The sequence below is a fragment of the Paramormyrops kingsleyae genome, chromosome 5, assembly GCF_048594095.1.
Source record: "Paramormyrops kingsleyae isolate MSU_618 chromosome 5, PKINGS_0.4, whole genome shotgun sequence".
Taxonomy (NCBI): Eukaryota; Metazoa; Chordata; class Actinopteri; order Osteoglossiformes; family Mormyridae; genus Paramormyrops; species Paramormyrops kingsleyae.
Window position 1 is genome coordinate 12687164 of NC_132801.1, and position 13153 is coordinate 12700316.

At 48.5% G+C, this 13153-nt stretch overlaps 1 protein-coding gene across 5 annotated transcripts; it reads right to left on the bottom strand.

Annotated features, from left to right (window-relative positions):
- Positions 1–89: 89 nt before the first annotated feature.
- Positions 90–12288, bottom strand: LOC111848112 (centrosomal protein of 95 kDa). 5 transcript variants are annotated; one of them, XM_023819893.2, is made up of 22 exons: positions 11583–12288; positions 10399–10527; positions 9940–10047; positions 9623–9736; positions 8721–8805; positions 7930–8030; positions 7549–7626; positions 7225–7412; positions 5814–5886; positions 5337–5404; positions 4718–4884; positions 4514–4646; positions 4150–4270; positions 3543–3709; positions 3231–3323; positions 2753–2912; positions 1723–1886; positions 1528–1602; positions 1291–1443; positions 1061–1207; positions 889–960; positions 90–744 (listed from the first exon to the last, which is right to left on the bottom strand). In XM_023819893.2, the coding sequence occupies exons 1-22, from the start codon at positions 11602–11604 to the stop codon at positions 568–570; spliced, it is 2595 nt and encodes an 864-aa protein (XP_023675661.2). In that variant the 5' UTR covers positions 11605–12288; the 3' UTR covers positions 90–567. The 5 variants fall into 5 exon arrangements, with proteins under 5 accessions (XP_023675661.2, XP_023675659.2, XP_023675646.2 ...); XM_023819891.2 differs by having other exon boundaries at positions 4156–4270; positions 7225–7448; positions 11583–12286; XM_023819878.2 differs by having other exon boundaries at positions 7225–7448; positions 11583–12286.
- Between the last annotated feature and the right edge of the window lie 865 nt (positions 12289–13153).

Genomic DNA, 13153 nt, shown 5'->3' on the forward strand with positions numbered 1-13153 from the left:
CTGTGTCTTTGTCCTTATTCCAAATATTTACTTAAGGTTGGAGTGAAAGTCTCAGGTCTTTATAAATAAGGAAAATTGCAGTTGGAGGGTGGTGGTCACTAAATTTTTATGAGGTTCGAAAGTGCAGCATGTAAAAACGAGCCTTATTCACAAAGGATCCAGACCAAATAAATATTACAACCTTAAATCCTTTCAACTGAGTGACAGGCTGGATGCTTACTGGAGTGAAAATTAGCACCCCCTGCTGATCAAAATGCACAGCACAATGGAGCAGTTCAATTTAATAAATAATTAAAAAAACCTATCTTGCTTTCTGCAATTTTAACAGTCACTTATGACAGTGATGTAAAAACCAAGTATGAAGTTATATCCAGAAAAGTTTTTTTTTTTTTTTCCATTTTTTTTGGATAGAGTTAGAAGTTCACTTACTGGTCACTTAACAGTGTTATCAAAAACTGCAGAAAAGTGCAAACTGTACACAAAAAATGTCCCAAAACCATAAAAAGTGTTGTCACATGGCATCTAGCAGCAGAGGGGTGAGTGGGCCGGGATTCAGGCCCCAGCTCCTCAGGTCCGATGGCCGGTCCGGTACTGGAATGAGGTCATCTGAAGCCGCTCGCGGAGTCGCTCCACCTCGAGCTCCCGGAAGAAGGTGTCGTCGTCGTTCTGGATGATGATCTTCTGTAGCTCGCCGATCTCGCGCTCCATCTTGGCTCGCAGCTCTCGCCTCATCTTCTGCAGAGCCTGCAGGTACCGCGGTACGTGAGCTGGTGGTGGGGGTGGGGGGTGGGGGGGGGGGGGGGGGGGGGGGGGGCACACCCTAAAGCCCCCGTCTAAAGGGGCATTCTCAGGACGTTCAGCGGTAAATATGCGCGGGACAATACTTGCCTTTCCTTGGGCCTTCTTTCGCACCTGGATCTCATGTCGTTCTTGTGCGAGAGTTTCAGCCAACAGTGAGAACTGGAATTGGAATAGCAGCGGGAACAGGATTTCGACATGGAATAACCACAAACTTTAAAGAAGCCCTGCAGATGTTGGCATGGCCTTCAGCTCCAGCTACCTGGTCCTTGTAATAGTTCTCCATGGACTCCAGCTCGTCTCGGTGCCGCCGCTGGTGCTCCTGCCTCTGCTCCTTGGCGTAAGCACGCTGTTCTCTCAGCTGCGCCTTCTGTAGCTCTAGGCCCTCCTCCAAGATCTGCTTGAACATCTGCATGGACCACGGCACACAGACGATCATCCTGGGCTGAAGGCGGCTGGCCCAGCCTTCCCAGCAGCTCTGCCAGCACTCACCCTCTCCTCCCGCGAGCGGGCCCTCATCAGGCGGGCGCGGAACTGCACGTGGTGGTCATTGTGGTACTTCCTGGCACGAGCCACCTGCAGCCTCTGCTCCCGCAGCTTGTTCTGGGCCGACTTCTGCTGCTGGATGCGCTCCTTGAAGTCGCGCTGGTGCCGTGGGAGTCAGGCGGGGAGGACATGGGTGAGCGCGAGCGCAGCCGAGCACAGAGGACGTCGGGCCTGGGCACTCACCAGCCGCTGGTTGTGTTCCTGCTCTTTGCGGATGATCTCCACCAACAGGTCTTGCCTCCTTTGCGCCTCCTCTATCTACAAGAGGAGCACAGCATGGGCCCAGTCAGACATACATATGACAGCCAGAGCCAGTCACAGAGGCCTGAAGAGACCGGAAGGACCACATGTTCTTCACAGCACGCAGGGCGCCCCCACCTGGCTAGCTTGTTTATTGCGACTTCGATGGTTCGGCTGGGGGGCCAGTCGGTCCACCTGCTTCATCTGCTGCTTCCACATGCGAGTAAGGGTGTGTGGGGAGAGCTGTAGATGGGGAAGCTCCTCCAGCAGGATGGGCAGCAGGTCATTGTCCTTCACCTTCACTGATACACACAGGGCAGATCCATCACGTATGTGACATGGCCACTGAAGACCAAATGTCATCAGACAGCTTTGTCCAAAACAGTGGTGGTCACGCAACGGGGATCTGAACTCATGGATGTTATCCGATTCCTGATCCACAACCTAAGTACAATCCCGATTGGCTGCCTAAGTTATTCTCTCAACAAATTCCTAGTCACTTTAATAAAAGCCATGAGACCCTGAAATGTAACCGATTTGGCATAATGATCTTATGGAGACAAGAGAACCTTGGAACTCAAACGCCTCTTAACTCGACCAACTCGGATGAATTTTTTTCAACTTGTACCTTGACCAAAGTCTTAGAACTCGACTTTTCCTGCTAAAACTTGTATGGGTGGAGACATGTTCAACTAACAATTCGGGTCAGCAAGAAAAATTTAGCCGCATCTCGACCAAAAACTCGCAACAGGACAAAACAAAACAGAGCTGCTAAAACTCGTACGGACCGAGACGCACCTCCCCTTCCAGACAATGATCCTCTCATACTTCCAGTATGCCACAGGTAAATTTCTCATAAATTGTCATTTATTTCATGTTTACTGCTTTTGTATGTGTGCTATTTCATGTGTGTTTTATATTGATTGTTCATTAGTTATTGTCACTAGTTAGTTATTGTTCTTTCATTAGTTAGATAGGTTTAAATAGGTAATCATTTGGGGGAATGAAATGGATTCATTTCATTTACATTTACCTCAACCAAATCTCAACTTTCCCAGCCTTATGGAACAAATTAAAGTTCCTGTTCCAAGGTACCACTGTACTTAAATGTTACTCATCCACCTCATTATTATACTCCTGACTTTACCCCCTGCACACAAGGTCTTACTGGGGGCAGCTTTCAGAGGAAGCGCTCTCCCTCTGCCATGGGTCGAGTGGCACGCCCTGGCTGTCCGGTGCTGGGCAGTCACTTTGGGGTTGTACGTGCGCGATGGTTTTCGGGGGTGGGGCACCTCTCCCAGTACGGCTTCCCGGTATGCTCTCTCCTGCTGGAGGAAAGGCGGGTTAAAAACAAGCGTTAAGCATGGGCCTAAAGAGAAACCAAAAGGATGGAAATGGGAACTGTCAAAGCTGTCTAAGGGAAGCTTAAGTACAGCACTGTGCCAGCAAGGCAAAGGGTTGAGAGTTTGTTTTTCAGGGAGCACATGGTAACGTTGACCCTTCTCCCTACTGTAAGGTTTGATTACTTTGGGAATCAGTCAGCTTATGGAATGTTTGCACCATAAAAATGGGCCAGAAATGTGCCCAGAAACCAGCCAATTAAAGCTGCCCCCAGTCCCCCTCACCGCCCCCCGGGTCCCCCTCACCGCCTCCCGGGCCTGTCCCCGGGTCTCCTCGATATCCGCCCTCTTCCTCTCCTCAAACTGCTTCCGCTCTTCTTCATTGGCATTTCCCACCACCTACAGCAAAATGATCTGATCAGTACCTATGGAGCATTGGACCTGCTTGTCAAAGTGTGACAGTGACTGCCTGGTAGTGATGGAGGACAGGGTGAGACCCACCAAATTCTTGCGACCGTTATCAAAGGTAAAAACTCCAACAAGGATGTGCTGTTCTGCTGACGTCATCATAATGCCACCCACAGAACCCCGTGAACAATGGACAGCCCCTCCCCTCACCTTGCCAAGCCGCTGGCTCTGTGGCTCCGGCTGTCGTACTTGAGACCCGTACTGCTGTAAGTCTTTGGCAAGAGTGCCCTCTAGCGGGGCCTCCAGGAAATGGTGCATCGGTGGGGGCGACGGGGAGAGCGAGCGTGTGCGGGGTGACTTTGGGGTGGGTGCTGTATCTGTGAAATTGAGAAGACAGACGAGATCAAGAAACACTCACACAGATGCAAATATTTACCTGAATCTGCCAGAATCATTCACAGAACCATGAAAAACGTGCAGGTAGACATGAAGGGGATTGGACAGGATATGGTATTACTACAAAAATAAATACAAAACATGGAAAATCAGCAGGGGGCGATTAACTTCTCTCAGGGTCCTAGGCTGACATGATTGTGACTTGTTTGCCAGCTGGGGCCCCTGATTTTGCCTGAGTACAAGGTTTTACCCAAAGACAGGCAGTGTCCCACATGGGGCAGACAGAGGAAAGTCTGTAAGGCAGCTTGGGCAAGATGGAGGAACACAGTGACCACTCTGCTAGGTTATAATAAGGTTTTAATTGGTTTAATATGAGAAATGGAGCTAAAAGCAGCCCAGGGGATAATGAGCGGCACGTCACCCTGACCGCTGTGCCTCTGGGTCCCTCGGAACTCCATGATGCTGTCGCTGTGATGGGACTGCTTGTCCTCCTCCCTGGTGCCGCTAGTCTCCAGAGACTCCCCCAGGGCTCTCTTCAGCATCTGCGGAGACAAAAGCAGGCCGTTCTGGGCAGACGGTTTGGGCGTCAGGGAAATCCACCTGTTATGTACCCTAACTCCCTGCACACGGTGTCCTCACCTGGTCATTCACCATCAGAATTCGGAAGATGGGATCGGTACCAGCTAAACGTTTATTGGCCAAAGTTCGACGTCCGAGCGCCGCCCCGTTCATGGTCAGGTGACACATTCCAGCAGCAAATGACGTGGGTGACGTGGCAGACTCACCGAGTCGAGCTCCTCCAGACGCCGCGACAGCTTCTCGGACATCTGATGCAGCTCGTGCTCCGCCTCGCGGTTGCGCTGCGTGCGCTGGGACAGGGGCTCGTCCAGCTCCTCCTGAACCTCCGTGGGCCCTTTGCTGCAAATGACCGGCACTGTGAGCGCGACTCGCGGCTGGACTCGGCGGGACGGCAGGTGAGACACACTCACCTGAGGGGAGTACGGCGCGGACGGCCCTTGGGATGCTGCCGCGGCGGTAAGGGGCGTGGCTTGGTGCCCGCCTTGCTGTCGCTCATTCCAGTTACATCAGCCAGCGTCATTGGGACGACGGCAGGCTGGGTCTGAAACAGTACTCTCCTAGGCCCGAGCCTGGAGGCCTGGGAGAAGACAGGACAAGTGCTATATAAGGTTACCAACTCACTTTATGAATGATGCTATGTTTGCCATTTGCTGAAGTATAGCTGCATATCCCATCACGCTCTTCTTTGAGACATACATACACAGACAGACATACAGCTGAGAGTGAAGGTCAGAATGAATCAGCAGCCATTTATCTGACACCCCTTGAGCATTTCAGGGGGTTAAGGGACTTGCTCAAAGGCCCAACGGACATGTGACTATTCTGCGGAGGATGGGATTCAAACCAGCAACCTTCCAGTCACGGCCAAAGTGACCTGGCTTGCTGAGCCACACACAGCTCCCATCTGTTTATGATAGATACGATTTAATTCTCGCAGACTGTCCTCATTTTTTCTGAAGCTCTAGTTTTCTATCATTTCTATATCCATTTCTATGAAAATGCAATACTTCCAGGGTGGAGGGGTCTTACCTCAGGCAGGTCCTCGCCCACCTCTGCGCTGCCTCTCCTCTGACTGGACATTGAGGCCTCGCTCCGATCTGGAGAGCCAATCAAATCCAGTCAGACATCAAGACAACTTCAAATGAGTGAATTATTAAACATAAATAAAACAACAACAATAATAAGAATAATAAAAGAATCTTAATGTTTATGCATTTAAAATGTACATTTTAAAATAATCTTTCTGCATGTTTGCATCAAGAAACCAGTAAGAGATTAAACATAAAATACACAAGGGCACACTGACAAATGCAAAATACTGCATGCAATAAATTAAAGGAAGCTGCACACAGCATCTGGTGATGCCAGCACCCTCTGAAAGGATGACCTCATCGCATTACCATTTTTCTGAAATACACCAAAGAATGTCGCCAATTATGGTCTGAATTGAATCTTTGTCATTGTTCCCAAAGGATGTCACCCCCACGGGCCACTGCACAAACTCACCGGGGGACAGTCGGGGAGAGGGAATCCCATTAGCAGGAAGGCTGTCAGGCTGGGACCTGGGGGACTGGCATTTCTGTGGGCATGGGGAGGACACAGGAAGGTCAGAGTAACACACACACACACACACACACACACACACACACACACACACACACACACACACACACACACACACACACACACACACACACACACACACACACACACACACACACACACAATGCCACCAGGAAGACGGAGGGTGATGTATAACAGAGCAATAATTTACTCTGCATTATACATCATTCCCTCATAATTATTTAAAGGCAAACATACTGCAGTCATCATAGAGAGGCATGAAGAAAAAATATACTGTAATGAATATGCAAATAACCACCCACAGAAACGTGTGACTACTGCGCACTTACTCAGGGCATAATATTAAAGCAAATTTACTACAACACAGAACCCACTGTACTTGCATCTCTTAGGGGACACACAGTAGGTAATAGGGAAACTCTCTCCAGTAGTGGAAAAAACGTGCATAAAGATTTTTACTGAAAGGGCCTGGATTTCTGGGAAATTACTTTTAATAACTATACTTAAATTTCGGCACTAGGACAGCTCCATTGTACCCTTCCTGAGAAGTAATGCGTCGTTGAATAAACTGCTGTAAAAAAACAAAATCAGGCGGGGGAAAGAGGAATAAAATCGTTTCAGTTCTCGTTCTGCTTTTATGCTCTTCTTTTTTACTAATCTCTGGCAATATGGCAGCTGTTTTCCCAAACGTCTTAAACTCACTGCGGGCTGGTGATACGGGCATCACGTCATGGGATTAAAGCGCGCGGGAAGGACACGGGGTAGTGGGAAGGACACGGGGTGGGCGGGAAGGACACGGGGTGGGCGGGAAGGACACGGGGTGGGCGGGAAGGACACGGGGTGGGCGGGAAGGACACGGGGGTGGGCGGGAAGGACACGGGGTGGGCGGGAAGGACACGGGGTGGGCGGGAAGGACACGGGGTGGCGGGAAGGACACGGGGTGGGCGGGAAGGACACGGGGTAGCGGGAAGGACACGGGGTAGCGGGAAGGACACCGGGGGGCGGGAAGGACACGGGGTGGCGGGAAGGACACGGGGTGGCGGGAAGGACACGGGGTGGCGGGAAGGACACGGGGTAGCGGGAAGGCACACTGCCTTAATCCGCAACTCGTCTGTCAACGTCAGCGTGGCATTTTTCAAGGACTTGTTTATGACTTCTTACTGGGAGTTTGGCTTTACCTAACAAGAGCCGTATCTATTGCCATGACATCCCATAATGTTCCGCTAAACGCTTCATCAAACACCGACCGGCTCTGTCTACATTTTGCAAGTTAAAAAACAAACAAACAAACAAAAAAATCTGCATAGCATTAGGAGGGTGATGAAGAACTTACAGCAGAGACGGCGGGATGGTCCTCGTCCTCCACCTCGGCCCCTCTCTGGCTGGGCATGCTGGTTGGAGACAGAGCACCGGAGTGTGCCAGCCGATCCAGTCGGCGAGGGGTGGTCTGGTAAGGGGGCTGCAGGGCGACGGCCGAATGCAGGGGCTCCTTCAGTAGAGAGGAGTCGGGAAAGGAGGGGCCTGTGGAGACCAGCCCTTCAGGTAAACCGGCCAGCTCTGCCAGAAGATGGGCACCGGGGGTTAGACTGTGACACGAGGCCCCTGCGTTCTAATCGCCATAAAAACTGATTAACAACTGTATCCCAATCCAGCTCACCTTGCACTCTGTCCTGAGGTGCTTCCACCTCCGGCCTGGACCAGGAAATGTCTGCATGATGGACACCATTGATCCTTTCTGTAAAAGAACACACCGTCTTTAAGTGTCTTCTGCTGCTGACATAACAGATGGAGTGATGTACATCTCTGAAGAGAAGACAGCTTTGTATGATTAAAAAAAGTTTTCAATAAATTTTCCAGAGTGCTTGTTCACAGACAAATCCTCATACATCCATCAAAACGGGAGAGAAAAGCACTGGGGAAGATAAGTCCTCTAGGAGAGCCTTGCCCCGTCAGACCAGGCCCAACACAAAGGGGGCGTCCCCACAGCTGCGCCTACATCACCGGGCGATGAGGCCGCTGGTATCCCAGACCAACCGACCTTCCTGACTGGCCATGAAAGTGCGAGCAGAGTCTCCCAGGCGGATGAGCTCGGCCGTCGACTCCGAGCTGTCCGAGTGTTTGCTGGAATAGGTGGTAGACCTGCAAATCGGAGAGGGGGCACATCGATGGGCTGAGCAGCAGCACCGCTGATCACAGAAACACACTGCTCTTTCTTAGGGTTTCATTTGAAACTATATCTATATCTATATCTCTCTCTCTCTCTCTATATGTATGTGTGTGTGTGTGTGTGTGTGTGTGTGTGTGTGTGTGTGTGTGTGTGTGTGTGTGTGTGTACACACACACACACACACGCACATACAGGAACATGTCCCATTAGTCAAAACTGTGTTGACTCAGCTACAGTATCCAGCATATGAATAAGTCATGCGGGAGAAACATTGAACAGTGGTGGCTGAAAGATGCAAAACCAGTTTGGGCTGCTAAATATGACAGCTGTTTTTAAACTGTCCTAAAGGTTCCTGCGGAACGTTCTCGGTAAACAGTGACAATCCACCAAGCAGTTAAAGTAAATAACAGTATCAAAAACAGAAATGTATTGATTCGCACAGCACAAAATTCTACACAAACTTGTGACCATTCAATGGGTAAATGTGTGATGTCCACAAGGAACTCAGCCCTCATGATCCCTGTTATATACTGGCAAGCACATCGCCCTAAAGCAGTCAGCCATGCCCTGGGAGGGGACACGTCCTCAACAATTAACCCCACACTGTCATCACTGCAGTCGCTCGTCACAGAAAGGCAGGGCGAGAGAGCAGTCACACGTACGGCACGCTTGACGTCTGAGACAGGCGCTCCAGCTGCTGCTGCTCGGTGGATGTCCCCACCTTGCTGGCCGTGTGGTGCAGCTCACCTGGAGGCCGAGAGAAAGGGGTACTACTGAACGCCTGAGAGGCCAGAGACAAAACACACACATGGATGTGAATGGCCAGGGGTGGAGGGTGATCTGGAAGATGAAAAGCAGGACTGCCACTGGCCTCAAACTCAAACAGCAAAATCCAGTTAAAGGGAACACCAAAGGTCCATCAACCCTGCCACCAAAGCGAAACCGACTCTCCCATTTCGAAGACTATTCTAGAACACTGTCAACTCATGGGGATATTTACTGACATCAAGGCAACTGGTTGTGCGACAGCCCAGACACCAGCAGAGGAACGGGCCACTCACCTGTGATGTGAGACAAGCTTATCTGGCCCACATAGGAAGTATTTAAACTTCACTACAAATCCACACATGGCATCCTTACACATATCGCAGCATAATTTCCCCCTGTTCTGATGAAAACCAAGTCTGACTTTCTCTTCCAATTGTGTTATACTACAATCAGAAAAAAATGTTTTTGAACCCTACAAACAGCTGCAGATTAAAAGGACTTTTAAATTTTAACCATCTCACTGAAGAAAACATTTAACACTGCCTGTCTTATCAAGCACACATGCCAGTGCTCTTTGTAACCAAACTGCCAGCAAAAACATGCCGTGTTCACTGTGTGTTGGGATGACTTCATCAAATGAAAATCTTGCAACCGTCATCCATGCAAGCCCTGGCTTTTAGAAACATGGCGCCTCAGCAGGAAACGCGCAACGGGTTACGGCACCAGAAGGCAACGCCGAATTAAAGCAGAAGCTGCAGAAAACACCAATACGTCAAGATGACCAGACGGGCTGTACCTTCATCTGCTAATTCCTCTTCGCTTACTTGCTCGGTGAGATATTCCAGCAGGCCATCAAAAATTTCCAGCAGATTCTTGATGGATTCTTTGTCCCCTCTCACAACATTTTCACCTTTAAAAAGATAAATCAGTCTGAATCCTGGTCTTTTACACTTTCCTTTTCAGATGGCTTAAAGGCATCGCATTCCGCCGACATGCATCTCTGTACACCAGCGTCTGGTGGACGAGCAGAGTCTGAACGCCCAGTAAAACGAAAACTGCCAGCTCTGCTCTTGTGCGACAGCCCAGACACCAGCAGAGGAACGGGCCACTCACCTGTGATGTGAGACAAGCTTATCTGGAGGTAGTCCAAAGCCAGAGAGTCAATCACAGACTGCACGTTGTGAACGTCATCCTCCTGACTCCTTGGTGCAGCAATGTAGTCTGCAGACGGAACCATTTAACAAAACAGCTAGGTCTACTTTCATGGGGTTTTACAATAGTCACCCTCACACGTCTTAAAGAGGGCAGCTGTGTTTCAACAGGCACGGTGAATTCCGAAGGGGAAGAGGTTACCCAAAAACGGTCACTTGACAATCCTTACTATATAATTACAACGTGGAAAAAATAAATCTTAATGAAAGGTCACGTGTTTCCTGTTCAGTGTAAATTCTTGTGACAAGTATAAATTAAAATTAATTATAACAATGACTAGAATCTTAAAACGAGCTGTATTTGAAACGAGCTGCAAGTATTTAAATATGATAAATATAGTAATAACGTGCGTGTAATTACCTGGAACCTTTTCCCCTAATATTGCTTGATAAAGGGCTACAAAAACACTGGCGCCGCAGTCCGTCACCTTCGCCAACCTCAGGCTGATGTGACATTTGCTGAGAAGATCATTGGCCACGTCCACCCAGTCTGCGAAATAAATGCATTACCGTTAGGAAATGTAAATATAAAATGTCATTGTGCTAATAGAGTTCAGGTATAGAAGAGGGAGAAGTGCAAGATAAGAGTTTCTGAGATGCCACTCAGCATCCGATCGACCCCAGCATATCAGTCATGTGGGGCATCCGATACCTGTCCCGGCTCCCTTTTCCGCTGATCGCTCTTTACAAACAGTGCAGCCAGACGAAAATGGAAGGAGTTCCCTATTCCTTTCAACAACGTGTCTAGTCAGTCATGGGCAAATAAGCGACGACGCCAGCGGACCGCAGTCAGCGCTCCCTCCATTCACAGCGAGCCCGCCGTGCGCGGCCAGGCGGCGCCGCCCCGTTGGCGCTCTCAGCCGTGAAAACAGGCGCCAGAGTCGTAGCCGTTCTAGTAACGGCCGGCCCGGCAACACGGGGCAAAACAAGCCTGTCACAGCATCGACCAGGGCGTTATCAAGAGGCTCAAGGGCAACTCCTGCGCGCTCCGTGTCAGCACCACAACACACATGCCGTTACGTTACTGGGGGCCAGGCAGCCTTATGGGAATCGGGAAACAGCAATAGACAATATAATCGGCGATTAAAGCGAATGCCCATAATGACTAAAATCCCAAAGTTACACTATTTGCACCCCGGAGAGTTAATCGTAAAGCAGATGCCAGCAAACCCATTAACACCCAGGGGCTCCCGGCGTGTCTTTGTTTACTGGTGACGCTATGAACCGCATTCCGTGTAATTCAACTAAGCAGACAACTATCACCGTCAACCTTGTACGCATCTAACTAGCGCCGTCTTTCTAAAAGTAGGTAGTCAACCATGGCTGTAGTTAACTACGGAGCAAGTGACCAGAACTATCAAGTGGTAAACATAACCAACCGATCCGACTACCGGCTCAGTTTATTTCTTTAGGGGTGAAGTACTGACTTAGGTGAAGCAACCTGGATGTTATACAGCTATCAATTCATCAAAAGCATATAAACAACAGCCATGGACTGCATACGGCTCTACAGACGTCGCATAATTCAGCGATGACGGTACTAACCTCTCTCCTCTTGGCTTCCCATGAATGTGTTTACCTGGCTCCAGCGAGAACACTAACTTAGCCAGTTTGAGCGCTGAGAGCAGCGGTACTTCGCCCCAGGATAGCGAGTCGACGTCAGGGTCCTTCCCGACCCCAGTTGGCACGTTTAAACAGGAAGTCGCTTCTGATTGGCTGCGTGAACGACCCCTCCCCCGTCTTCCCGGAAATCGTGCAACTGAAGTTACTGTGGTTTTTCTTGTTTTTCTTACCTAACAGTCAGGAACCTAATAAGTGAAGCAGGCGTTTTATGGCCACGCGCACAGATTATCACTAGGTCCGCTTGATGCCAGCTTTGACGTTCGCGATTATCCAGCGGTTGTTCAAAATGCTTGTCAGGTTCAAATGGGTGACGTCATGCGCCCGTGGAGGAAGCGCCTAAGGCGCATCTATTGATATTATGCGCCGTGTTTTTAGAAAATAGTCCCTTGTGACTGGGCTGTAAAGAGTGCATTATATTTCGAAACAGTGAACAGTGAACGAAAACACATGAAATGTTTGTTTGTCGCGTGGCTGTCGTTTATTTTTGCACCAGAATTATGTATTGATATGAAACAAACACGACTGAAGTTCGACTCGACGTTTTGGGACAATGGCAGTTCAGTATAGGTCATTTTACATAAGATTTACTGGAAATTAACAGTAATATTAAAATAAATATTTATGATACGTGGTGATAGATTGTGTTGCCGTGCAACCGCTAAAGTTACATATCTAGTCTATTTGGTGAGTAGTATATATTCAATAAAAATAATCTTATAGATTACAGATTTTACAATTAGACACTTTACTGGAGTAATTAAGATACATTATTTTGTCAACAGCAAGAACAGTAAACCTGTTACACGGAAGCTTCAGGTTGCACCTTCCGTTGGCTGCTGGATAAGTGTATGAGCCACATTATTTTCTTTTAGTTTTGGCAAAAGTCAAACTATTATTATTTTGCATTGCGTTACATGACTAATCACACGATCGAATATCTAATTGTCATGCTGTCCTTTAGTTGGGCCAGTTTATTTATTTGTTCGCAGAATAAAGCATTTTAATTCATGACTGATCATACCTAAAACTCGTATACTAAATATTACAAAAACAAATATTTAGCTATACCAAGTGACACAACGACTGCTATATACTGAGCTATTTTGTGGAGGATATTCTGCCGTTCTTCATCAAACGCTTTATGCCAAAGCTGTATTTTGTACATACCTCATGAAGTTCGTGTTTTACCACAAAAGTTTGACAAAGAACTGACGACTTCCCTAGGTCAATATTTAATGGCTGTTTTCCAGGATCTATTTATAGTATTTTTTTAACTTATCTATACAGAGAAACTCGTTTTTTCTGTTTCAGATCAGCATATTAGTTTACCATACAGTAAACCACCATTAATGCATATTATTTAGTACAAATTCATGCACGTCTCTTAATAAGTAAAGCCTCCTACATGATGGCAATGCTGCAGAAGCGAGGATTCTTCCTGCCAACTTGGTGCCGCATAAACCAGCGAACTTGCAGTGCCCCTTTTCTGGGCG

What these genes read in the sequence shown, in the direction of transcription:
- LOC111848112 (XM_023819878.2), bottom strand. Translation starts at nt 11,604, where the DNA reads ATGGGAAGCCAAGAGGAGAGAG. An exon ending in ACCATCCCGCCGTCTCTGCT is followed by an intron (nt 5,887 to 7,224) that starts GTAAGTTCTTCA and finishes CCATGCCCACAG; the next exon opens with AAATGCCAGTCCCCCAGGTC. An exon ending in CTCTCCCCGACTGTCCCCCG is followed by an intron (nt 5,405 to 5,813) that starts GTGAGTTTGTGC and finishes TTGGCTCTCCAG; the next exon opens with ATCGGAGCGAGGCCTCAATG.